General features: G+C 46.7%; 1 protein-coding gene across 1 annotated transcript in view; it reads right to left on the minus strand.

The window, feature by feature from the left end:
- Window positions 1-809: 809 nt before the first annotated feature.
- The window catches only part of HEG1 (heart development protein with EGF-like domains 1), a 30,580-nt gene continuing 5,407 nt past the window's right edge, over window positions 810-25,982 (minus strand). The window contains exons 3-15 of the mRNA XM_010569961.1: window positions 21,371-21,712; window positions 20,046-20,374; window positions 19,010-19,736; window positions 16,641-16,760; window positions 14,911-15,005; window positions 13,546-13,604; window positions 12,923-13,083; window positions 11,029-11,163; window positions 5,512-5,554; window positions 5,363-5,400; window positions 4,732-4,819; window positions 3,102-3,276; window positions 810-1,498 (exon numbers count right to left, since the gene is read on the minus strand). Of these exons, the coding sequence (XP_010568263.1) occupies window positions 1,349-1,498; window positions 3,102-3,276; window positions 4,732-4,819; window positions 5,363-5,400; window positions 5,512-5,554; window positions 11,029-11,163; window positions 12,923-13,083; window positions 13,546-13,604; window positions 14,911-15,005; window positions 16,641-16,760; window positions 19,010-19,736; window positions 20,046-20,374; window positions 21,371-21,712 (2,462 nt within the window). The 3' untranslated portion in view covers window positions 810-1,348. The remainder of the gene's footprint in view (window positions 1,499-3,101; window positions 3,277-4,731; window positions 4,820-5,362; window positions 5,401-5,511; window positions 5,555-11,028; window positions 11,164-12,922; window positions 13,084-13,545; window positions 13,605-14,910; window positions 15,006-16,640; window positions 16,761-19,009; window positions 19,737-20,045; window positions 20,375-21,370; window positions 21,713-25,982) is intronic.

The raw sequence follows: 25,982 nt of genomic DNA on the forward strand, positions 1-25,982 counted from the left end.
AGTAAAGATAAGTAATAAATACACTTCATTAATAAGATCTCTTTCAACACCTAGCTCAGGTCAGAACACAGTCCATGAGCTTTCAATCTGACCTTTGGTGAGAAATGTAGTAACTTACATTCTTCAGCTTTTGCTGTGGTGATTAATATGAATTAACACACCTAGGTGACAAAATCTGCTTGGTCTGAATCACTCAAAACTAGGATGCAAGAAAGCAAAACAGTTCAACATAAGTGATCTTTGCTCCTGACTGCAGCGAGCCTTATTTTCCAATGTACTGAAAGCCTCCACAGCTCCTACAGAAGTCGAGGTGGGCTGTGGAGGCTTCAAAACTATGTCCCACCTGCAGTGCCCAGAACTGAGGTTCCACCTGCCCAGCCATCGCTATAGCATTATTGCTCCTTCCCAGATTCCTCATAAGAAGCATGCTGAATTCCCAGCTTGTCTTTTTCTTCTCTGTGAGCAATTATTTAACATTATACTGCTGTTTCTACAGGCATTTAAATCCCTGCAGGGAAACAGAGCCTCATGAGATCCTATATGGAAGCACTATGACGACGTGTAGTGGCATCATTTCTAAACAATGTTGATTGACAAAACAACAACATACTTGGATTCTTCCCTATATATAGGAAGTTTTCAAAGTGGTGCATAGGATCAACTGTGTCTTTTTTCAGTTAAAACTGCAGTAGTATGACTAACTTTCCTGTACTCCTTGGAGACAATCAACCCATGAATTCAGCCATTGCCAGACACCAGGCTTCAGCAAGGACCCAGCCATTTGGAGAACTTCTACCAGTAAAAAGGTGAGGGCTAGAAGACAAGCCAGCTTCGCTGTCGTGTATGAAGCAGAAAGCAATGCAGCAATGTAAAAAGGAGTGGACAAACTTGCCCTACCAAAAGCAGTTGCACAGTGAATCTTTGCATGAAGGTTGGCTAAGAAGACAAGCACAGTCAACAGTGAACAAGATCTGTAAACAAAACATTCCCTAGTGGTATTTAATGCAGAGTGCTGGGCACAGTTCATCTGCCTGTACTGATTCATGCTTGCCATGTAGCGTAAAGAGTGAAGAAGCAGTACACAACAAATTCGGAGTACATGTGTTAACTTCCACCTGGGTCGTTTAGTGATGTGCACCTTGAGCCATTCCCTCCTCCTCCTTCTCTCTGCTGCTCAGCAAGTGTAACCGTTCGTCAGGGCAGCAACACTCGGCATGAAGTTCAAAGTCCTTCCTGTTAAATGGGAAGAGTAAGATTGATGTGGGCTGAACTGCCCAGGAGACAGATTGTACCTGGGTATCAAGGGCCACAAAACTGTGTCAATCTTCCACTCCCTCTCCACTCCCTGCTAAAAATAGTCTCTTCTTCTGGTTTCGTCACTAATGAAGGATGGATTGTATTGTCCAGGGTAGATGCATGAATGTCGAGATCCAGGCAAACCAGTGTAGGGAGGGTAAAGTCCGTTTCTTTCCAGTTCAGGATTTCTCAGTCCAGTTGGCTGTATTAGCAAAAAAATTAAATAAAAAGGATCTTACTCTCACACTCAAATCCTCCTTCAGGCACAGCCTTACCACCTTTCCCAGCAGTTATTTCAGTAGCTAGAAGGAACAACGTGATCACTAATGATCTCTATAACCTAGAATGATTTTTACTGTGGGAGTTATGCATTGCCTGAAGGGATGATTCTGATGCAATTGTTTCGACATCTTGCCAATTAGCAGACTTGAAGTTTACCTGACTCCACCAAGTGCAGACTAAGTGCACAGTTAATTTTTAATCCAAGAGAATTGTGCTGATGAGCTCAGGTATTGAAACAACCCTCGTGAAAAGGATATTGTCCCAGAGCCATCTTTTAATGAAATGCTTCTAGAAAATCAAAGTTAGTCTCCTGCTTTGAGTATTACCTGGGAGCACTTCTCTCCCCATTAACAGGCACATGAATTATAGGTCAAATACAAAGTGGTCCAACTTTCCTTTCTCTTCCCTTCTTTTACTTAAGCAAATCTCCTGGGGACACTTGGTTGAGGAGCTTTTATGTCTAAGACCAAGACTGTACAATCCTTTCACCCAGTAAACAATATCAAGCCACCTGGTTTGATCTGTTACAGAGCAGATCCATGCAAAGCCCTCATCACCTACTGCTTGCTAAAAAGCTCCCCTTTCTAGTTGCCAGCGTAATAGAAGTCTTAAAAAATGTTTAGGAAATGCATTTTCATTTCCAAATCTCTCATTCTTACTGGAAGCAGGAAGGAGGATTATCTCCCCTCATGCTGTGCAACCCAGTAACTTGCTTACTGGAAAACTTAAAATACAAGCCAGAAAAAAAAGTATTGCTCGCTGCTCTCTGCTCTGGGAAGCAGGAGTCCAGAATGTGTGATTTGGGTGAAATCCTGCAACCTTCACTCACATGAGTGACGGGCACACACCTTAGGTACATCCAGTATGTTGCTGTAGATTAGTGACAGATGATACACCAGCATCACAGCTCTGGATACAGACATTAGCAGACGGTACTAACCATGACAGCAGGTCTTGTGCTTGCGTCTCTCTGTGCCCTACACAGCCTATTACTCCTCCACCGCTTCTTCCCTGCCACTTGTTCCCTCAGAGCTGAAGGAATGCTCCTTATGCACCCTTCCTGCTGCAGGAAGGGGCCCGTACCCTGGAGAGGGGAGGAGTGGAAGAAAAGAGGAGTCCTCAATCACCAGCGTCTTCCCATCTTGGGGTGAAGTCCCGCAGGCAGAGGTCTCAGCCTTCCATCATCATCAGTGGTGGTAGAAGGGAGAAAACTACCCACAGGGTTCCCTAGCAGTCCGTCCAAAAACCTTTAACTATCCTTCTTACTCTAGGATTGGGCTTTTGGGGCATCTACCAAAATGTTCCTAGACATTTCCCTAGCACTCTTCCTAATGACATCTCTTTGTGATATTCACCACGTGTAATAGCTAGAGCTCATAGGACTCTCAGTGCCTTGCTGTCTATGGAAGTAATTTGCTTTGCTCTTTTCTTTGGCAGGCAAGGGATCTGTACTTCCAAAAACAAAGGAATGTGCCTTTCCTATATGAGGTACAAGGGGTAATAGTTAAGCTACAGATAGATACCGAATAATACACATCTGTCATCTGCAACAGGTTCTTGGTGCTTCCATTCTCCTGCATCTCGATGGTCTCTCTGCCCCACTCCTGTGCCCGGGGGTTCTTTGGATATTCAGCATATGGTGACATCTGGAAATCCCCACTCTTGAAAATGAGTTTACTTATGTCATTTTTATTCTTCCTGTTTATAAAAGAATGAAGGTAAGTGAAAACATACAACTCATCGTGCTATCTTGTATGCAATTCTGATATGATCTCAGGATATTTATTTCCTGTTATGAACCTTGACTGGGAACAAAGATCACCTCAGCAGGGCTATAGTCCAATCTTCTGCTCCAAGGCAAAATCAGGTATGAGGTCAGATCATGCTACTCAGGGCCTAATCTGGTGGGATTTGAAATCTCCAAGGATGGAGATGGCATAACCTCTCTGAGCAACCTGTTCCACTGCCTCACTATCCTCTTGGTGAAAGAATTTTTCCCTACATGCAGTTTGAACCTCTCCGTTACAACTTACGCCTGTTGTCTCTTAGTGTGTGTTCACCCAAGTCAATGAAAAAGTCACAGATATCTAGGAAGAAAGGAAAACATATGGGAGCCCCCATGCTATTCAAGTCTCCAAGTGCTTAACTACAGCACTTCTAGGCACGATGTTAATCCCTAAGAAGGAAGACTTGCAAGGGGCTGGTCAGAATGACACCAAATGCCCCTACATGACTACCATGTTGTACGAGTGGACTTTGGTGACACTTCCAGTTCAGAGTACCCTCCAGGAAGTCACATAACCTGCCAAAGGCCAGGACTCATGAGAAGATCAGTCCATCCCTGCAAAGATCTGCACTCTGGGGCCTGGAGGTGTACTGGCCATCATACCTCCTGGCTGGGGCTTGCTGGCGTCCCCCTGGCTCAAAACACGCGGGAACGAGCACACGCTGCTGTGCCAACCAGACCACTGCCACATCTGTGTTACTGATAAATCCAGCTGCTGACTTTAATTGGAGAGCTTTGAAATTCTCAATTTGGGGGCTGGAATGGGGAGGACAGAGTGCTACTGCAAGGCAGCCCTTTTCATGTTATATAAATCATGAAGTAGAGCTTCCTTGGCAAGAACATCTTGCCTCTAGTCCGAAGCTACCTGCTGGTATGGGAACTACATGCGTACATGTGTGCATGCGTCTGAGAGGGAGAGACACAGAGTGAGAGCGCATGCAAGACTTGTCCATAAAGGAAAATGAAAATAGCCTTAAATACACTCAAACACCACTTGAACAATGGCCAGCAACCCCTCCTGTTGCCTAAACTTCTCCTTTCTACTTAGCTTGCATTTTTGGAGACTGCTCCCTGGCTGCCTTACAGCTCTGAGCTCCTTTGCCTCTCCACCCTTAGAGGACATGATTGCCAGGTGCATCCTTAAGAGACACCCAGTTCAATTTTTTAGCCTGGTTGCTGGCAAAAAAAAGATATGCCCCAAATGAAAGCACAAGGTAATACTTCAGTATTTCTGATTAACCCACTTGCTCAGCTATCCTATGTCTTCGCTTATGTTTTGGTCCTTCAGGGTTCATGTGTGGAGCACTAAGTGTGGTGTAACCCACTGAGAGGACACCACGCGAGCCAGGGCTGGTGGCAGTACCTACCGGCAGCAAGTGACAATCAGTGCTATGCCCATGATAAGCAGAAGTCCCCCTCCTGCAGCCGCGATCACCACAGTGATGAGCTGATACGCTACAGATGGGAAAGAAAAAGATTCACTTAGAAACAGCCATGTGGTTGTAAATACTAATGTAAACATATCCACAGTCCTCATGCAAAGGGATTAACTGTTTATTTCCCATCTTCCCTCCCTCTGTAAGCAATACTGCCTTAAATTTTCAAGTGAAATGAATGGAGTGGGTGATGTCCTGCTGAAGGAAGAACAAGCTCTTGTTTGCCTAGGGAATGGATTTCTTTCACTGACAGAGCAGAATAATTCAAATCATATTTCATGGATTCAACTTGAATATCTTGCTACAAGAGTGCCCACTATATGTTCTATCGTGACAGACTATCCGGAGAAAGGAGATTGCCTATCCTTAGGAGATAATATTAAGTCAACTTTGTCAAAGAAGGTCAAGAAAATAATTTTCAACAGAAATGAAGGGAAAAAAAACCACTGACAAGAGTAGCGTGTACCTACTGCATTTTAGACATAGTTATTTGCAATTACTTGTTTCAAATTTCCCATTTCTGACGCTGCGGAGATTAAAAGAAACAAAACTCAGTACTTACGGTTTCCACAGTTGAATCCACCTAAGCCAAACGGGCAGCTGGTGACAGAAAACAACAGGGAGTTTCAGCGGCTTAGTTGTGCCAACAGGTCGCCACAGCAATATTAAGAAGGACAGCGGGGTAGGAGAAGGGCACAACAGGCACCATACCTCACACAGGTCTCGTTTTCCAGCTTATATCCATCTTCGCAGGCTAAAAACACAGACGAGAGAAGGGCCATGAGCACCGCGCAGTGGTGCCGGGGAGGCATTTCCCATCGCCGCTTCCCACGGCAGCCTCACCCCAAACAACCCTGCGGACCGACAAGCCGGTCTGGGCCGCTGGCACAGCAGGAACGCGATGCACTCTGACGTGATGCAATATCTCCTCTGGTTTAGGCAAAACACCATGCACTTAAATTCACCTCCAGCTGGCTTTGACGGGACCATTTCAGGGCTTCCCGGCAGAGCTAGCGTGGAGCGTGGCACAGGGTGGGGCAGCTGGTAACGTAATTCCCAGCAGAAACTCTTCTTGCCCAAACCTAAACTCGCTGCACGCTCGTACAGCTTCCCACAAAACAGCAGCGTAAAAACCTGCGAGCGTCTCCAGTTTTTGTTTTGAAACCTCATTTGAGCAGTGCTACTTTAGCACTGATGCACGTTATTAATTACTTTTAAATGTTAGGATTGCAACAAAATGTTATGCAAACACAGCTGGGGTAACCCAAAGTGGTGTGGTATGTTTTGCCTCATGTCACCTTTTTTTCTTCTTTCAAATTTGGAGCTAAATCAAATTTTGAAATATCATACTTTACTATAGAATAGAAATTAAATTTACTAGGTCTAAATAACCCAGAAAACTGCTATGTACAAAATGTTGGTGAAAAACTGAAACCATCGCTTCAAAATAAAATAATTTCTGTGCTTATGGACAGGTATCTGATCACCTGAATTATCTGAGAAAAATTATACTACCCTTCTGATGAACAGCAAAGGTGATGATACGTTGGACATACAATTATGAGCTTCAGATTACTGATAAGATCACCGCTTTTCTCAGCGACAGTCCCACCAGAGCTCCTGCAGATCTGCCTTTTGCAGAGGCAGCGAAGGTGGTCGCTCAAACACCTGAGTACGAGTGACACGGATGGAGTCGCTTTGGGCAGAGGGACAAGCCAGGGCCAGCACATGCAGCAGCCCTTGGGGGTCTGCAAGACATCACCCAGGGGTCTGGGAAACCCCTGCAGCACACTCCACAGGGAATAAAACTAGATTGTTGAGTGAAAACAAAAATGCTCATGGAATTTTTTTTCTCCTCAAACCTGATATGCTCAAAAATGGTGAGATAGCAGCTCTCAAGCCCTCTTCTCTCGCTCTCTCACCACAGGAAAATCCCACAGCCAAAAGCTCGGGTGTTCTCTAACCTCAGCAAGTGCAAGGAAATCTGCGGGGAGAGGAGGGGGCTTCCAGCAGACGTTCCAGATAAGCAGCAGCAAAGCCCTCACCTCCTCCTCTGCTGCTCCCAGCACACCAGATGCCTTTTTCCCTCTGGCACAGCCAGTGACTGTATTTTCAGAAACACTTAGCCCAGAAAGGGGAAGAAGGAAGAAAAGAAGGACAAACATGTAACATTGTCCACTAGGACAGGCTGGCAATATCATAGTAAACCAAGAGAGATCGCTAGTATTCTGGCTGGATTCAGAATTTTATGGCTCTTCCAGCATCAATAACAAGTGATATTGATGGCAGCAGGGAGCAATGTGACTGTGACCTCCCCCTCATAATACAGGTCACAGAACTTCCCTGAATTTAATTCCAGTTTCAAATCAAATAGTTGAACTGGAGCTACATTTTAGAGAACCATCCAAGATTGATTTTAATATTTTCAGTGACAGACAATCAACCACAGCCCTGGGTCAGATGCTCATAAAGTTAATTTCCCCAGCCATTAAAAACATTCACCTTCTTTCTGGTCCGAATTATCCCAGTGTCAAATTCCAGCCTTTGGATGTTTACTTGCTAGATTGGAAAAGGTTATATGATCACATTTCTCCTCCTCACCGTCAAATCACTCATTTGCCTTTAATAAAGCCAAGTGCACTGAGATCTTTGAGTCTCCCTGGTTATTGCAGCTTTTCTCTGAATGCTCACAGGTTCTCTTTGATCCTTTTGATTTCTGATTCCCAGAAATAGATGTCGCAAGCCCAGGGATAACAAAACTTCCCTTCTTCTGCCTGCCCATGCCCCCTAAATGCACCCAGGGACCATATTAGCCTTACAAGCCAGAGCTGGGGACCTCTTCTTTACCTGCTAGGCCCCTTAGCAGCTCTGCCCAAGTCTCTGCTTTCCAGGAGATGCAACCCACAGTGTGCCTGGCACTCTGCTCTTGGATGCCCTGCCTTGCTTGTGGTCATATTGAAATACTGTTTGCCTATATACCATGTACTAAGCGTCTCATGTTACTCAGCATGTCATTTTCCCCACGCAGTGTGTGGACATAGACGAGTGATGCAGTCACATCATGAATATTGCAGCTCTAGGCACAGACTTGCCGTAGCAACCGGCACCAGCGATGATGGGAGGGCTGATGTCCACGACAGCGGGTCTTGCACCCCTTTCTCTTCCCTCTGTAGCCCCACTACTCTTCCACTACCTCTTTCACTCCATTTAATCTCCCAGAGCTGGGGATGGGGAGAGTAAGGCTCTTTACGTAGCGCCCCTGCTGCAACTCATCATGATGCTTTTTGCACTGGATTTCTTTTTCTCTCTCCAAGATGGTTTCTTTGAAGTCAAGGAAGAGACAAGAAGTAACTGGACAAGAGTTAAGAGCCTCGGTCAACAAACAGCCAGGGCAAAAGTAGTAAATCCCAAAGGATCCTGACTCATTCATAACACCGAGGTATCAGCAAAATAAGACTGGATGGGTTGCTCCTTTCACTCACTAACAAAAGCAGACCAAAAACATTAAGGAGCAAATGTTCTACCAAAGCAAGCCACAAGATCAGCAATGACAAAACCTGCACTGAAGGGGACGGAGGCATCACCTCGACAGCTCGCTGGAGTTGCCTCCTCTAATGAGTGCAGCAGCCCTGTGTACCCCAGCCCCAGCCTGCCGCTTGTGTGTTGGGAAAGCCTGGAGGAGCTTACAGGCAGATCCTGGAGCCCAGCCTAGTCTCACCCCTCAGCCCTAGCCCAATAATGTATGTAGGGCACATGCACCTTGAGTGGTGTCAAAGCTGGAGCCGTGCCTTGGGCAGGAGCAGCCCTGGGACCCCACTGGCACACAGCTCTCAGGCCTGGAGGTTATAAGGGCAATAAAGAGGAAAAGCAAGGTCCTAAACACGCATCTCTGTCTTACTTAAACGCTCAGTACTTATGTCTTTTCCTCTCCTCACCCTGCCTTTTCCTGCCACTTTGCTTTCTCCTCTGGCATCTTTCCTGCTCCTTTGAACACGCTCCCAGGAGAGCTCGCGCTGTCACACTCACTCGGCAAGCTTTCAAACATGAGCAGGGAACAGAGGAAAGGCTTAAGTGTCAGGGGCCAAGCAAAGCTATCGAGTTGTGCTTTTCTACTCGGGATTCCTTTGCCTTTGCCTTTGCCTTTGCGAAAGAGATTCAGGGGTCTCTTTGGAAACCTGCTTTGCTGCTCCTCGCTTAGCTCCAGAAATGCTCTGTAGTATTAAAAATAGCATGCCCTTGAAAAGCTGGCACATTGGATTTGTGGCCCTGTTTCTAAAACAGCCCTGAAGATACAGGGAAGGTTGAAAACCAGCAACGACCCAGAGATGACGGAACTGCACACCGAGAGGTATCACGGCCAACATGTCAAAACTCCTGTGGCTCAGAGACCCAACCCTTCCTTGGTCCAGGGGATGCTTTTACGAGCATGGCCCAGGGGACACACAGCGCAGGGCAGGACAGAACAATCCCTGGAGGTTGGGGCGGCTGATCCCCTGTGCCCCAGCTGCTCTCCCAGCTGCACCCGCCTTCCCACGGGGGAGACCGGACAGGGCAGCACAATAGCCATTTCCCTCTTTGCAAATGCTGTAACTGGAGTTACCGTGCTACATTTTCATGACCCACAATGAGGGTCGGATGCTCAGGAGACCTCGGTTCCTGTTTAGTCACTAAGAGGGCAGAGATTTTCAAAGAGGCTGGCATATTGTATGCTATATTTAGAAAACAGCCCTAAATACCAAATGAGGACCATAGCTTGGCTTTTGAAAAAGCCTTTAAAAATCCCAACCACCTGGGAACAAAGTGATGCTGAAAATCTGTTATCTTGCCGGAGTGTGGCACCATGCAGCCAGTGCCACCCTCATGCCACTACACTGCAGCCTAAATCCTGCATCAACCCTGTCCCTCAGACACTCTCAGGATGGTCAATAAGATGTTTCCTACCGACAGCAGTGAGCTGAAGGTGGAATTGAGGCCTCACTGTGTGCAGATAGGATTTTTTATATTTTGCACAGCAAACAAGACTTGTAAGTACGGAGTAACCACATGTACAAGTTGTTAGATCTCTTAGCTCTCTGCAACCATCGCATCAGAGTGTCTTACAGCCTTTCAGGTATTTATCTTCACAACACTGCTTGGCAAGAGACATGGACAAGAAAAATGGAGTAACTCGCCCTGGTCCGCACCGTTGATGATGATGCAAGAATTGGGCAAAAGCCTCCCAGGTTTCAGCTCAGCTCCCCACTCACTACATAAGCCCTTCTCTGCCTTTCAAGGGTCAATGGAGATGGTCAGTATTTCCTAACAGAAATCCTTCCCCCAACATACAAGATGAAGGGAGAGAAGGAAAACACAGAGGAGCAAGGTTTCGCCTGGAGCCATGACCATGACCTGGGACCCAGAGATGCCCATCTCCAAGATGTCCATCCCAGAGCCTGCAGCACAGGAGTTATTTCCGAGCATATTTTTCTCACTCTCTAATCGGATTTGGAATCAACAAAGCATCTCCTCCTATTTCAACAGCAACCCAGCAGACGCTGCCAGAAGCAATATATAAAGACCACTGCAATTCTTATTGATATGTCATCAGAAAACTGCATTTCTTAAGAAGCCCTGCAACAACCACTGGAACTAGGGAATGGACACCTTGATCCTACAGAAGTCATTTTGACCACTGGCATGCAGACAAAGACCTTGTTTAAAATGTAGCAAAAACTTATTTCATTATCTGAGGAGTAGCTAAAAAATAATAATATAACCCTTAAGCTTAAAATCTCTATTAGGAACCCAGCTGAAAAATAAATTCATAATCATTTTCAGATACTTATTTTAAAAATATTGATGATGTATTAATATAAGCTTGTAAGTTTAAAGCAATTCTCCTAAGTTCGCTGAGAGTTCAGACAAAATCAAAACAGGCAGAGACGCACGTCATCTCTGCTCTGTGCCACTGAACTGGAGGCCAAAGCAGTCGGGCCCCTTTCTGCTTCTTCTCAATCACTGTGACTCACAGCGTGCTCCAGAAAGAGATAATATTATTCCTAGAGAGAGACTGTATCTTCAGCGTCTGCTGAAAAGTCCCCTAACTAAATAAAAGAAACTGGAGCTGCTAATATTTATTCATAGTATTGAGCTTCTTACATGCACAGAGATACACACACACACTCATTTCCACTGGAACAAAAAGTTTAAGCAAAATTCAGGCAACATATGCCACATAAAGAGCAATACCTCTGCAGGAGTGGTCCATCTTGTTGTATTTGAAGTACCCACTTTTGCATTGGCAGAGCGCGACTCCATCGAAGTCGGTGCATTCAGAAGTTTCCTTGTCGCATTCGGGGTCTTTCTGCTTGCACAAGCTGCCAACTGTTGGGAAGAGGCAGCCAATATCAGCCCAGTACTCTCTGAACCCACCGCTATGCACATTTGCTTTCCCCAGGCATCACATTCAGCTCATGTGCTGCTTTAATCTCTTTTGGTTTTTTTAAAATAATATTTGTTCCATTAGGATACAGTCAACATTACACAATGTCAGCATTTCTTACGTATCTACCATCATTTGTACAGGCAAATAGAGGGGGCAAGTAATAAATGCTTCAGCTTGGAGGCAGAAGGAGAAATGAAAAAGAAAAACTTGGTTTGGCTCAAGCTGAAACACATTTACCCCCTGAGACAGTTCAACAAATCAATTTTTAAGTTTATAGCAAGCAAAACATTTTGCTCAGCCCAAAACAATTTTTTTTCCATTTCAGTATTAAGCACTGCATTTCTTAATTTTTCAGACAAAGAATTTGTCCTTTGATTTACATTACTATGAAGCAGTGTTTTACTTTATAAAGTCAGATTTGTTACAATAAGTATTCAGCAAAACTATGGGTAAATGATGATAATTGTGTCATCGAATTTACATTTTTGACTGGGAGGTCAGACTAAATGGAATGAACAAATGAAAATATTCATGAGAAATAGGATTTTATGGAAAATATGTCACTCATTTGGCATTGACCTTTTATAAACCTCTCCCTGTTAGATGCCTCATCTTTTTTTTTTGATCTGACATCTTTTCATTCAGTACTTACACAAGAACATAACTTGTTCCTTATTCTGCTTATTTCAAGTCAGAAGTAGACTTTACCAGAAGCACTGTATCAGAGGTAATATCAGGCTAGATATAATCTGAGTCGGTCTACCAAAATAATTTAATGCAATCCGTGGTGGAGTGTGGCTTTAAAATATGGCACATTAAAATAAAAGCACATGCTAAATTTCTCATCTTCATGTTTACCTTGCCAAAACGATCCGAGGGGTTTCCCACTACACCCAGGCTAAGCACTGCCGCCCTTCATCCTCAAAGCCAAACCTCGAAGCCTTGAACGCCAAAGTCACAGAGCTCTGCATGCAGAAGTCTCCCTGCAGGAGCCCATCTTTCAAGGGTGCTCACTCCCTGCATCCTGCAGGTACCTCTCACGCCCAAACCTCCTCTATCACCCCCTTGGAAAGGGAGGACCAGGAGGCGCAGGGCACGGGGCCGCCAACACAGATAGGGTCCACCTGGAGAAGGTCCTGCACAACACTGATGTACTTCTCCAGGTCTCTCTGTGCCACAACCATATTCCCCTTCAGCAGGTAGAAGATTGGTACAGAAATCAAAAGCTTTTAATTGTGAACCATTTTTACACCCTGCAACATTGAAATTGGGCAGGCAGGAGAGCGCAGGTCCCCACATAGATTCCAGCAGCTCGAATCAACTTCACCGGGGGGTTTTGTCTTTTGGCTTTCATGCGGTTTCCCCGACCGTGCGGGTGGAATTAAGACTTATGGGGTTTTGATCTGGCCGGGGCCCGGTGTCACATCCCAGAGATGAAAGGCTGCCCTACAATGCCTCTAATCCTGTGCTGTGTGATGTTTTCACAGAGAGGCAGATTTCTCACACATGTGTTGAAGATAAGGCTTGATATCTGTGTCGCTTTTGTACTGCGAGGCTCTTAAGATGACTGCCATTTAAATAAGATAAAAAAGATTCAGAGGGGTTTTTCCAAACGCCAAAATCTTTCTCCCCCTGTTATAAAAGAAGCCAAATAAAACATCCCTTTCCCCTCTCATCACAGTCCCTCCAGATATTTACCTCTGTGGAGTGGTTTCAGGCTGGAGATGAATTGGCAGGCTTCGGTGGGGGATTTGCAAGCTCGAATGTAGCTTTTCACGCTGCTGACAATGTCGTAGAAAGTCACGTTGGATGCTAAAGAGAACGTGGATTGCACTGAAACATGCACAAAATTTGCCTCCCTAACAGAAAACAAAACAAAACAGCCCTGAGTACCACGGGTCAGTCTGATGTCATCGTCAGCACCTTATACATAGGACTCTTATTAAAGCAAGCGATGCTTATCACAGACACAATATTACATACATACTGAAACAGCCACGCATTGTAACAGACCTTAAAAACAAGACAAACTTACACAGAGAGGTAAATTTGGGGCTGGAAGGGGTGCTGGTAGCTCACGTTGAAACCAGCCATAAATCCCTCCTTTTGCCAGCTCACAAGCCCGTCCCCAGGCCGCTCAGGCCCCGAGAAGGGTACCAGGAGAGCTGGGCAAGGTGGTCAGGCATTCCCCACGCCCTGCGCTGCCGCTGGGCCAGATTGAAGCAAATCCAACACTGACTCAAAATGGAGAACGTGGATCTGAAGTTGAACATCCCAAACAATCGAGTTTCTCATTCTTCCCCTGGTAGCCTTAGCCTTACCTGGTCGCCTTAACGGTGGAGTGGTGGTACCCTGGCAAGCCCGACAGTGATGCATTGAGCTGCAAGGAAGGAGAAAGCAGCTGTTAGTGTCCTGGGAGATGATGGAGGGAGGCAGCCCAGCGGGACGCAGCACAGGACAGCCCTCCTGGGTCACCAACACCATCCCCTGCATTCGCCAGAGCTGCCTGCTGAGCCTGAGGGGGTTCTGAGCATCCCAGCAGTTCATCTGCTCAATAAGAAAGATGCGCCATCCCGTTGCTAGCAAGGGACGGCCAAAGTCACCATCACGCAGCCTTGGACAGGAACGACGACCTGGGGATTTTGACGCGAGCATCTGCCTGGAGCCCCACTGTGCAATGACTGCAAAGGCCAAGGATGAGCCAGAAGCCAGTGGGGACAGAGCCCCGTGCGAGGCCGAGCTCAAAGCGGCACCCTTGGAGACTGCACATCTTCCAAGGAGCTTCCCTCCCCCTGGATCCGCGCAGTTGTTTATGTTCACTCCTCAGCACAAGCCGTGCAGGCAGCATCAAGGCGACTCACCGCAGCTCCCCCCTCCTTTGGCAGCATCTCCAAATCACCTACTCCAAAAAGAGCTGGGATGAACAGCAGCCAGCCCAGGAAATGCTAACAGGACAAACTCATGCATGCAATGATCTCGCTAAAAAGTGCATAGAGATGTACCTATCCCCAGCCCAGGGGTCTTTTTGGAGCAACGCATGGCACAGCATATAGGGAAGCCACCAGATCAGCCAGAGCTTGCTCTCAACTGACCGAGGGCCACACGGTCGCGATAGCATGGCTGGGAAACTCCACCAAAAGGAAAGTATGTTTGGGTGGGTGCTGCTGCTGTGCTTCATCCCGTAGGGTTTGGCTAAGAGCAAGGTGGCATCACCTGCAGTCCAACCCACCCCAGCACCTGTGAGATGTACTGATGAACGGTGAAGCCCAGAGTTACTGTTTTAATGTTTGACCTTGGAGGAGCACTAATGCCCTTTTGAGGTCTGGAAAAGGTGATGCAGCCACAAGACACTGGGAAAAGATGGAGGCTATAGAAGCGTGAACCCAGACACACCACTTCATGAAAAAGGCTTCAGGATTTTCTGGGCAGATGTGCTGTCTTAAGCCCCATAGGAGCCAGATCACTCTGCTGCTGTCTTGACAGCCAGGGCAGGGCAGGGGAGAGAAGCGTGCTGAGATTTAAAAGTGTACATGTCACCAGTCCTACTTACACCAGACCAGGATGGTTCAACGACTAAAAAAGCTAAATCCATGCTACAGAGTCTTGTGGCTTCCCGTGACAACCGTAAGAGAAGCGAAGGGGACCTGTCCCATCAGCATTGCCAAAGTCCTGGCAAGGACACTCACCATTGACAGGATTTCACCCTCGACGTGGACGAGCTCTGCATACTTCCCATGGGTAATATTAAGTTTCAGGGGGACCTGGCCGATAAATATTCTTACTAAAAAGGAGAATAAGACAAGTTAGTCGGAACATATGTCTCTGTGTCATGTGTAGCTGTGGTTTCATCTGCCTTACGTGAGAGACTGTCTGCATGGAAAACTCCTTCATGCAGCGAACAGAAAACTCACATCTGAGAGTCACTGCCCCAATAAAGCAAAGTCTCAGCCTTCAGATTTTTCCCAAGGGTTGCTGCGATGTTCCTACAGCCCCAGTCAAATTCCAGAGCTCAACGCTGCTGAACAGCCAGCATTTCACCGCAGTGTTCCTACATTGCATATAGAAACACAGACTAATTTAAAAGGACCCCCGAACACAGAGAGAGCTGGGTAAACTTAGTTACAAGACAGTTCCAGGTACCAAAGCTATTTATAATAATTTGGGGTAAACGTGTCAAATCTCTTACCCCTCCCTGCAATGGAAAGAAAGCAAATCAGCAAGTCAAAATAAAGCACTGTAGAAAGGACATTTTCATTTTTCAAATTGTTGGACAGAATGAGCAATGACATTTGAAAAGAGGTCCAAAAGATGCATTTTTCCATGCTTAGATTCATATTTGATTCATGGCAGCAGAATGCAATAATCCGAGTTGTCCAGACTCGAAGAGATAATATCCCTAAATCTTGTATTAAGTGTCATGAGATACTCAGTGGAAATGAGAACTCAGAGCTCCAGTTTTATGTTCTGCCAGAAAAACAAATACAGTTGCAGATAACATTATAAAGCCTCCAATTCTTTCCCATTTTTTCCCATCCACAGAGCCTATCTTCACCACAAATTTTATACCAGACAGTTCTAACGTAACAACTCTGGGTAAAAATTAGATGAGAATCACCTTCACAGTATTTATATAAGCTGCCCGTATCCCAGTTCAAGGCATAATCAAAACAACTCTCTAAATTAGAAGCTGACACATTCCAACTTGAAGAAATGTTTCAAAACACCCTTCAGGGACACCTCACCCATGTTTCCTTAGCAAAATTTCCATGCTTCTAATCCTCACTGATTAAGGGTCAGAAGAAACTCTAGCAAAACAAATTCCCCTTTACAATGGGACATTGTAAGTCCTCGAGATTGAGAGTCCTCTAATAGAAAGGAAGGGGTCAGAACCTGAGTTCCAACTAATAACTGTGCTGCATGAAAAATGCTAAAGGTACGAAACAAGACCTTGATCTTACAAAGACTTTCACGGCTGCTTAATTTTCTGCACATGGCTGATCCCGCTGAAGCCAGGTTACACAATAGCCCCACTCACTTCTCCCAAGTCAAGCACCGTCGCCTGGGTTTGCAGGGCTGGGAGCTACGATAAGCTGCTGAATGCTTTTTGGGAGTTGTAAAACACATTAGGAACAGAAGGGGCACATCTGTCCTTACTAACAAGCCTGAGCCCCCCTCTCCGTGGCTGTGTTTTTAAGAAACCCTCAGCTATCACTGTGCCTGCTCCCCACGGCAGCCCAACACGACAGGCATTAGACGCTGCACTTGTATAAACAGTAAAAGGCTCTTGTTAAAAGTGGTGGTTGGGAGGAACAGTAAGCTCCCAAAGTAGTCTGAGCCTAGGTTAATTTATTTTAGAAGGTTACAGATAATTATTTCCATCTTTTTCTCCCCTGGTTTTTCACTTTTGTTTTCTTACCTAAATTGCACTTTCCTTTTTCCAGCTCATATCCAAGAGGACACTGACAGATATAGGAGCCACGGGTGTTGTTGCAGGTGGCCAGCGCAGGACAAGGGTTGGAAAGACATTTATCCACATCTACAAAAGCAGAAAAAAACCCAGGCTGGAGTTACAGAATCACAAAAATCATCAACCGTTGGGCTAAAAAAGATCAGCTTGGCTCCTCTTCTGTGACCCCCTGAGCATTATCAGATGCTTCATTGCATCATTTGCACTTACTATTTAGCCTGTTCTTAATTATTCCGTTGGAGCTGAAAGAATAAATACAAACCACTTTCTTGTGAGTATTCATTCAAAAGCCCTCGGGATCCAGTGTTGATCCATGTTAATGTGAACACCCAGCTTGTCTGCAGCACTGCTTATCTGCAGATCTCAGGGTGCTTTTCAAAGACAAACAACCCTACAGTCATGGATGGAGAGACCGAAGCAGGGACCTCGACAGACAGAGCTAGACACGGGAGCACAGGCTCCTTCACCAAACTCCTGCCCTTTTCATCCAAGCCCTGTTTCCGTGATCCAAAGCTAGTGCTTGAACAGTGATGCGGTCTGTAGGTTACCCAGTGATGGTGGAGGCACACCTGGCTGCCCTCACCTCCTTTACCGGGGTTGCAGCCTCCTCCGTGCCGGGCTGGGGATGGTCACAGCAGCGATACCTGTCTGTGCCAGCGCTCATAATGCACTTCCCGCTGGGTGAGCAAGGGCTTAGGAAGCAGACACCGACTGTGAAATATGGAGTATCAGGGGATTAATGACGGTAGGCTCAGATGCTTCGTAGGTTAGCCAACTCCAACTGCAAATTCTGGAGAAGATAGCCAATACTTCCCTTTGAAAAAAAAACATGTCCTGGTAAAAATGTTCCTCTTGCTGTGTGTATGACTCACACAAGCACATATGCATGTCACACATGTGTGCGAGGGCAGACCACAGGCAGGGCTGTGGACTTGTCGGCGACAAAGTGCTACAAGACAAGCAATACAGCTTACACACCACTCGTACCTACTTTGCGGCTGCTGCCAAGCACTGCAGCAGAGGCAGGAAGGATGGGCTTTGTGGTTAAAGCAAAAAGCACAAGAGCCAAAGCCGTGCGTGTATTTCTGACAGTGCCGCGATCCCCTCTGGCATCACGCAGGCCCTGCAGACCAGACAGTCCTGAGCTGACCTCTGCGTCAGGACACACACCATTTGACGCAATGTCCGTGTCTCGACTAGCCTGGCATAGCTACCTCAGCATCAGCGAGAAGGAGATTTTGCTGATCTAAGCAGCCAGAAATGAGTGGGCATATTTTAAAACATTGGCTTTCACTTTGCCATCCTTCAGTGTACGGTGGGGACAAGGGCAGCTTCTTCTCTCACGGCATTGAGTGGCCACGTACAAAGCACCATGTCCAAGGCAGCAAAAGGATCTTTTGCCTTCTGGTAAATGGCAAAACTTGGTATTTAAAGGAAAGAGTAAATTGGCAAAAGTGTGAATCAGTTGGTAAAAGGGATATGTTACCTTAATTTTTCAATTAAAAAAAAATCCAATCCCGTACAGTGAATTTTTTTGCATGAAGCCATAGCTATAATTAAAACTAATCAGCCTGAGGAATAACCTTTAAATACTTAATTACTGGATGAAATATATACTATTTCCAGTATTTCACCAAGATTAAATGCAATTAGCACACACAATATCCCACAGTGGCACGAGGGCCAGGCTCCCGAACTTTAAACACACAGTCGGTTTCCATTCATATAAAACTTTGGTCAATTTATTTATGTGAGAAGATATGGAGCCTGGCAGCGGTAATAAATGATTGTGACAACACACTCAGGAAAGCTACGGCACATAGCCTACCAGGAAAAGCAACAGGCCCTTGAGTAGGAGATTATTTAGTGGGGTGGGGAGAAAACGACCATAGGTCATTATAACAGAAGTTCCAACACAAATACCAAGTGCTGGCCAACGGCCTTTTCTCATGAATAAGATAGTTATTGATCAATATTGATTGATATTGTCGACCGTTCAACAAATATAAAATTTATCCTATGTTTACCTAGAAGGCCAGTCAACTTTGTTTTCTTAAAATTCTCAAATTTCAGCTTAACATTTCTATCAGAAATGTTCACCAAAATGCTCACCCTCTTCCAGCAGTTCAGCTTGATTGCTAAACCCTTAGCATAAAAATACCAACATGGAGACCGAGTTCTTATCCTCAAACGCTGCTGACCACAGACTTGTCATACATACGTACATAACCCTTCAAAGACCCTTACAGTGGCACCCAGGTGTTCCTAGCCCCCTTGTCCCCAGCCCCACCACTGATGAGCACCATTAGACATGTTACCTGTTGCCGGAGACGACATCCTCAGCCTGGCTGTGCTACTCGACAGAGGAACAGTGGTTGATTTGGTAGCAGGCAAAGTAGTTGCCATGCTTACAGTGGTCTTGCTGGTTGGAGGGGCTTCAGAAGGACTCGTAACAGGGATGTTCTCCTCGGTGACTTTACCAGGCCTTGCAGTGGTGGGATCCACAGCTTCTGTGCTTTCACCAGTGGTATACACGTGCTTAGTGGCAGCTGGCGTTTGAGCCCTGTGGGCTTTCACAGTGCTAGCACCACCTGGGGTTGGCTGGCGACTGGCCAGTGTTGTCAGCACAGGAGGATTCGCCGTGGTCAGTGCTACCACAGGGACGGTGACACTGCGGTTTGTTGCGCTTGGTGAGGGACTAAGGGGACCACCCGTTGGCCCAGCCCGCGGGACATCGCTGGCTGTGGTGAGCAGCGGCGTTGCCTTCCCAAAGCTGCCCCCCTGAGCAGTGGCAGCTCTCGGCAAGGCGGTCTCCGTTACCGTTGCGGGAACGGACACGGACATGATGTGTCCACCAAGCTGCTCTGTGGGTGCTGTAGGGAGAGGAGACCCAGTGGAGGTGAAGGCGGTGCTGTTTTGGGGCTGGTGCGTGACATTGTGCTTGTTGGAACCTCTGGGAGAGCTCCCAGCCACGGCGGCTGTGGAGGGCACCCGCCTGACCACAGTCGTAGCTACAGAGGTGCTTGCTTGATCACTGTCGTTGGACTGCGAGACAGAGGATGGTGACGAAAACAGAGGCAGTAAAGATGCTAGTGAATAAGATGGGGAAAGCAATGAGGAAGTGGGCAAGGAGGACGACAAAGCCTGCAGAGGGGGGGAAGATGCCATCACAGAGGATGAGAGTGGCTCAGATGATTCCGATGATGTAAACAGATAAGTTGGTGGTGGTGTTGATGACAGCGAGTGATGCAGTGATGACGGTGAGGAAGAGGCTGGAAATGCTGATGAAGATAGAGATGGTCTACCAGTGGTCAACAACTCAGAGTCAGTGTTGAAAAGAGTTGTATTTTGTACGCTGCCTGCAGAAGCAGAAGTCAACGGTTTGGAAGAGTGTACCAGCAACGGCTCTGTAGATGGTTCAACAAAACTGCCATCGCTGGATACGTTGCTCCTCCTGTCCTGCGCCACAGAAGATTTTGATGAATCAGAAGGGCTGGAAATTTCAGCAAAAAAGGTGGAGCTTTCTGAGGAGTCAGCAGAGGTGCTGCTATTCGAGATAGACAGAAGGGTCCTTTCTCCTCCTCTGGTATATGTGGTTGAAATGTATGTGCCGTCCGTATGAGAAACCGAGGTCCTTTTCTCAGCATCAATGCTACTGACTGGCTGATGGCTACTTGAAAAGCCTGGAGTAAAAGGACAAAATATATTAGAAAGACAGAGTAATATGAAAGTATTTTGATGTCACATTAAAATCACTTGCTAAATACATAAAATGTTCTTGTCAGTGAACTGGTCCATGCTCTTCTAAAAATTTAGAGCACCATCCAAGCATGGATATTGAATTAGGAGACTTCTGCACTCCTTAACTGATTCTAAAATGATGAACTCAGACAGACAAAAGGCTCCCGTGAAACTCGTAGTTTTCTAAAACACTGTTCTTCCAGTATTGCTTTTCTAATGTGACTAGGCACTTATCGTTCCATGATATTTTGTGGCAAGCTAAGCAGGAAAAACCATCTGTTCCCTTTATCACTCAGAATTTATGAAATTCATATCCTCTCCCTCTCATCCTCCACTCCCAACTAAAGAATATCCATCTTCTTCAGTCGATTTGTTTTTAGACACAGTGAACTTCATGCCTCTGCAGGATGAAATTATTACATTATGTTAATTTGCAGCTTATCATGAACTCATTGATTGAAAACTTTGCAGTCAGGAAATCCTAAATGAGTAGCACATCAGTCTGCAAAAAAATCAGATTATTTAGCATAAAAGGTGCAGTCAATCTTCTAATACGAATTTCAGGACGTACAGCTACGTTCATCAATCTCTAAAAATAAAAAATAGGGTATTGATAATTTGGTTTAATTCTAGAATTGACTTAGGTCATCGTGAAACATTTCTGAAAGCATCACCCAAAAGAACCCGGTTAGGATGCAAAAAAATAATGCGGCCATCAAAACAGAAGAGTTTCCCTGCTCAGGTTCACGGCTTCACTTCTGGAATGATTCCCCAGCTGGGTGGGGTCTGGCTTTGAGTCCTTTGACGAAAACAGCCCCCTGAGTGAACCCGCAGGTGGCATCACGTGTATTAATGAATGAGAACTTTGTATACAACATAGATAAACGCAGGACAATGTGAACTTCCCCCTCCCAAAATGTACACCGGGAGACACTAACTTGTGAGATCGTTTTGGAAAGAAGAGTAAGTAGGTATCTTGGAAGAACGTGTGAAGAGCGTCTCCGTCGCAAAGCCCGCGAAGCCCCCACTGCTGGTGGAGGTGTTGGCTGTCCGGCTCTGCTCCGCTGACGCAGGCTGAGCCGGCCCCGGGGAGCTGGTGGTTTCGGCGTAGGAAGCGGAGCTCTCCGTGCCACCGGCCAGCATGCCATCCGTCACCGAGTGCAGCGTCCTTTCTCCACCGCCAGCAGACGTGGATGAACTGTACGCAGGAGGAGTGATGGAGCTGGACATCCTTTCCCCAGCACTCGAGCTGCTTAGGGAGTGATGGCTGCTGCCCACGGCTGGAATAGGATCAAAAAGCAGGCATCTGATTTTATCATCTCAGAGCAGAGAGCACGTGTGAGTTTTACAATAATTCTGTTCGGAAATGCAGATTAATAAAATTGCACAGGTAAACACAGATTAAATACAGATTAAGTAGGTCTTACACATCTATCACCTTAAATGTGGATTTAACACACAAAGCCTACTCCAAAGAAAAAGGACTGTCCAACTACAGAAGGACAATTGGTATCATTACAGTCATAATGGCATATTTATGTTATTTATAATTATCACCCCAACCCAGGCAGATAATAGATGTGTCCTACAGCAGAAAGCTACACATCTCATACCTGAGACTTTTTTGTTAAGCATCAACAGCTGCAGATATACAACACCAAGGTGCAAATGACCACTGCTTATAAATCCTGCCCATGATACCTGCAACAGCTCTGACACACTTTGGTGGTCATAGCAACCCCGTGGAAGAGGGGAAGGGAGAGGCAGTGGGTTTTTTCCTAATTCAAATGCCATCCCGGAGTTCAGAAAAACTCACTGGAAGGTTCACCAGCGGCTGAGAAGTAGGTGGAGACCCTGGATGAAAGGGTGACCTTGGGGTCTGGGTACCCTGCTTGGCTGGAGGAGACGTGTCCCACTCCAGGCCATGCTGTGGAGGATGGGAAGGGGCCGGTGCGGGGCTCCCCGTCTGTGTCCGGGTGAGACGTGAGGCTTTCCGCTGCTGTGCTCCACGTGCCACGGTTAGCTGCAGCCTGAGATGTCCCCTCCTTCTGGCTGGAGAGTGTGGTCGAGATGTACGTGGTCTCAGTAGGAGCGCCAGAAACTCTTCTTCCTCTCTCTGGAATTGCAAAGAAAAGATATACGTGGATATATATGTAAAAATATATGTTTTGTATATTGATAATACCTTTGAGGTATCTACAGGGACTAAAATCTGAGTATTTCAATCCCCACAGCAGAGGTGGCACTTGGTGATCAACATCACTTATTTGCTAAGTGGGGTTCCCAGGCAATCTGTACTTTTCCCCTTTACACCAGAAAAATAAAACAGATTGGGGTGCATGGCATTTCCGAAGGAGAACAGTGGCAGGGAGGTAGGACCTGGTCTTGAACGTCTTGCAGAAAATTCCCTTCAGCGGATCAGTGGGTTTCAAACCAGCTCTGTTGGGACCGTGGCAGCAGAGCTGAGGCTGAAACACACGATAACTGGGATATAAGGGACGGCGAAAGATCTATCGATCCCTTGCCACATCTTGTGCCAGGCTCCCCCGGTTGGAGGGCTGAGGACAAGGCTCCATAGCAGCCTTCACATGTGGCCCAGAAGAGCTGCCTGGCCACCCAGTTCCCAAGAGGAGAAGCGCTGCCCCAAGTACCATGTGGTGAATAACTCACCAACCATGCAGTGCTCAGATGCCCTTCACTAGAAACCAGGCTTACTAAAAAGGCAAATCTCGTTTAAAGCTAGAAAAAGGAAGGTGAGAGCTCAGGAGGAGGGCGAGGAGGAGGGATGTCCTCCACAGCAAACGGGAAAACCACAAGACCCACCTGAAGCACTTGGTGAAGGCGAAGGCACTGAAATGCTGGGAGAAAACGCAGGCACCGACTTCGTTGGAAGCTCACCGAGTCCCGCCCCACTCTGCGAAACATCGCTCTGCCTCGCAGGCTCTGTTGCCGATGAGGACGGCAGAAGGACCGTGTCCAAGGAGCTGGTGCAGGGCGGAGCGGGAGGGGAGCTCCCAGCCCTGCTGGATGCTGCGTGGGCGTCTGACACAGGCACCGTGCTCCTCTCCCCACCGCTGGTGGCTATCACTGAGCTGGGCGTACTGGTGCGAGGGGTGTCGGGCAGGCGTCCTCCTGTAGCTGAGGTCCCTTCTGCTGTGAAAGGGCAAAGCAAAATGGATTTATACACCCTAAGCTATAAACAGGTGGGCGTGCTCTCTTCCATCACCACCCTTAGGCTGACAGCACAGATACAACGTGGCAGATGATCCAAACATGGAGAAAATGCTAACTGGAGAAGCAAGGCTTTCTTGTGCAAGGAGGGACTGCTCACAGGAGGACACCCTGCAGAGGGCACTAGGAACAAGTCATGGGAGTGCGGTTGGGTTTGCTTCTCCTCCACCCTGCTCCCGGTGCCGCAGCCCAGCTGCGGGCAACATGCACCCGTGGTGAGCGAGATGGGGATACAGCGGCACGGATACTCGAAACAAAGCATGGCAGGCTTGTATGGGATCAGTAAATACCGCATATGCATCCCAGGGCAAGAGTAAGGAATGACTGGAGTTGCCTTCTGTTTGTATAAACACAGCCAACGGGGCAGTCCTGAAATTGTGCTGTCTCAGAAAACACACCAAAACTTGGGGCCAGACTGCTCTTGCAGTAAGGCTGGGTTTTTCTGGTGACTAAATGCAAAAAAACAGCTAATGCATTTTTCTCTGGAAGTTGAAATTTTCCTCCATAATGCCCAGTGACATTCTCCAGCATCTTCTAGCATGGCCTCACTCCTCCGTACAAAGCAGACGTTTGAGGTCTACAGGTAAAAGCCCCACGGGGATGGGCAGAGCTCACCTGGGGAAGCGCTTTCCGAAGAAGATGGTGAGCTGGTGAGCAACAGGTCTGTGGACAACATGGTGGCACCTCTGCCGCCACCACCCTGGGCTCCCAAAGAGCTCTCCTGCTCTGGAGAGCTGATGTTTTCAGTACCAGTGGTGGAAATCTCTGTTGTTTGGGCCAGTCTGGTGCTGGCTGGCAGAGACCTTAATGTCCTCCCTCCACCCTTGGTGGCTGTCGTGGAAACAGAGGTACTAGTGGTAGGGAAATCGGTTCTTCTCTCTGTTGACAGGATGCCGAGTGACACATGGCTGCTTCCAGTAGCTAGGATGTGATAAAGAAACAATTTACATTTTTACACATGTGAAACTACAAATAAACAGATGAGCTTTCTTCTAGTAGCAGCCAGAGGCAGCAAGTACATGCACAAGTAGAAAATATGAGAGGATGTCAATCCAGAGAAAATAGGAAATTTGCAAAGATGTGAATCCTTCCTACAGAAATTTGTCTTCTAAAAACCACGGTTTGATGCCAAGAAAAGTTCTGTTACATAAAACCTGTTGAACTACTAATGCTGTGCACTTGATTTCACCATTATGTGCCTAAGTGCACTCCATGCTGCTAGAACAAATACCCTAACAACCCAGAAAAGCCTGGAAATCAGTTCAGACAAGGCACAACGCTGATCAGTGTGAAGGTCTTAGAGAAGAAGTCTGAAGAAATAGGATCGGGGGATCAGACCCCTTCAGCACTGCAGCGGACCAAACAGCGGCATGAAGGACCTCAGAGAGCACATTCAAAGTTGCCTTAAATTTGTTGAGCTGGTTCAATTTCTGGGAAGCAGCATGGTCCAAGGGGTAGGACAGAGGGCAAGAACTGAAGTCTGGCCCCTGGGACTGCAGGGACACGGTCTAATCCTTGCTTGCTTAGTTCTCTTGCCTATAAAATGGAGATAGCAACTGGAGATAGTAAAAAAAGAATCGTGATTTGAAAGTTAATTATTTTTCTTGGCATAATGAAACTTTCCACACATCTGCCCTTTCTGTAAAAAACCCAAACCACATTTTTTGGTCAAGCAAGAGCTGAAATATTTCAGACACAAAATCACACGCGTCCTTCCAAACAATATATCCTGCATAGCAGAGAAGAGTCAGGCAAGTGTAAGACACAGTAACAGTCCTCTTTTTACTCACAAGAAAAATGGTATTTCACTCCTAACTTGAGCTCACCTGGGGAAGGACCTTCAGAAGGAGAGTGTGGTAGTGAAGGGTCAGCCACCCACTCAGTGAAATCCTTGATTTCTCTGGACCCAGGAGCTCCGTAGGTGTCTCCCACAGAAGACGTGGATGAGGATCGGATCGTGCCCAAGGTCCTGTACATGCCACTGCTGGATGCGGAGGCTTCTGCTGCCCATGGGCTGGTACCTGTGGCAGACCCTGGGGGCCTCCCGCCGCTGCCGGTGGCCGTGGCTGAAATGAAAGTGCTGGTGGGAGAGGAAGCAAGGGGGTTCTTCTCTGTTGTTGAGCTGTTAACTGGTCGGTCGCTGCTTCTGACACCTAAGATACAATAAAACCAGGTTTGATTTATGCATATTGAGCTATACCTTTGAGGGATTGTACAGCATACATTTCTACACTGTTCATTGAGAAACTGAATAGACCAAGCTCTCAGGCTGGAAAAGGTGCTGCTCTGGGAAGAGGTGAGTCCCTTACGTTCAAGCAC

Source organism: Haliaeetus leucocephalus, unplaced genomic scaffold, assembly GCF_000737465.1.
Source record: "Haliaeetus leucocephalus isolate CR32 unplaced genomic scaffold, Haliaeetus_leucocephalus-4.0 Scaffold1, whole genome shotgun sequence".
Classification (NCBI taxonomy): domain Eukaryota; kingdom Metazoa; phylum Chordata; class Aves; order Accipitriformes; family Accipitridae; genus Haliaeetus; species Haliaeetus leucocephalus.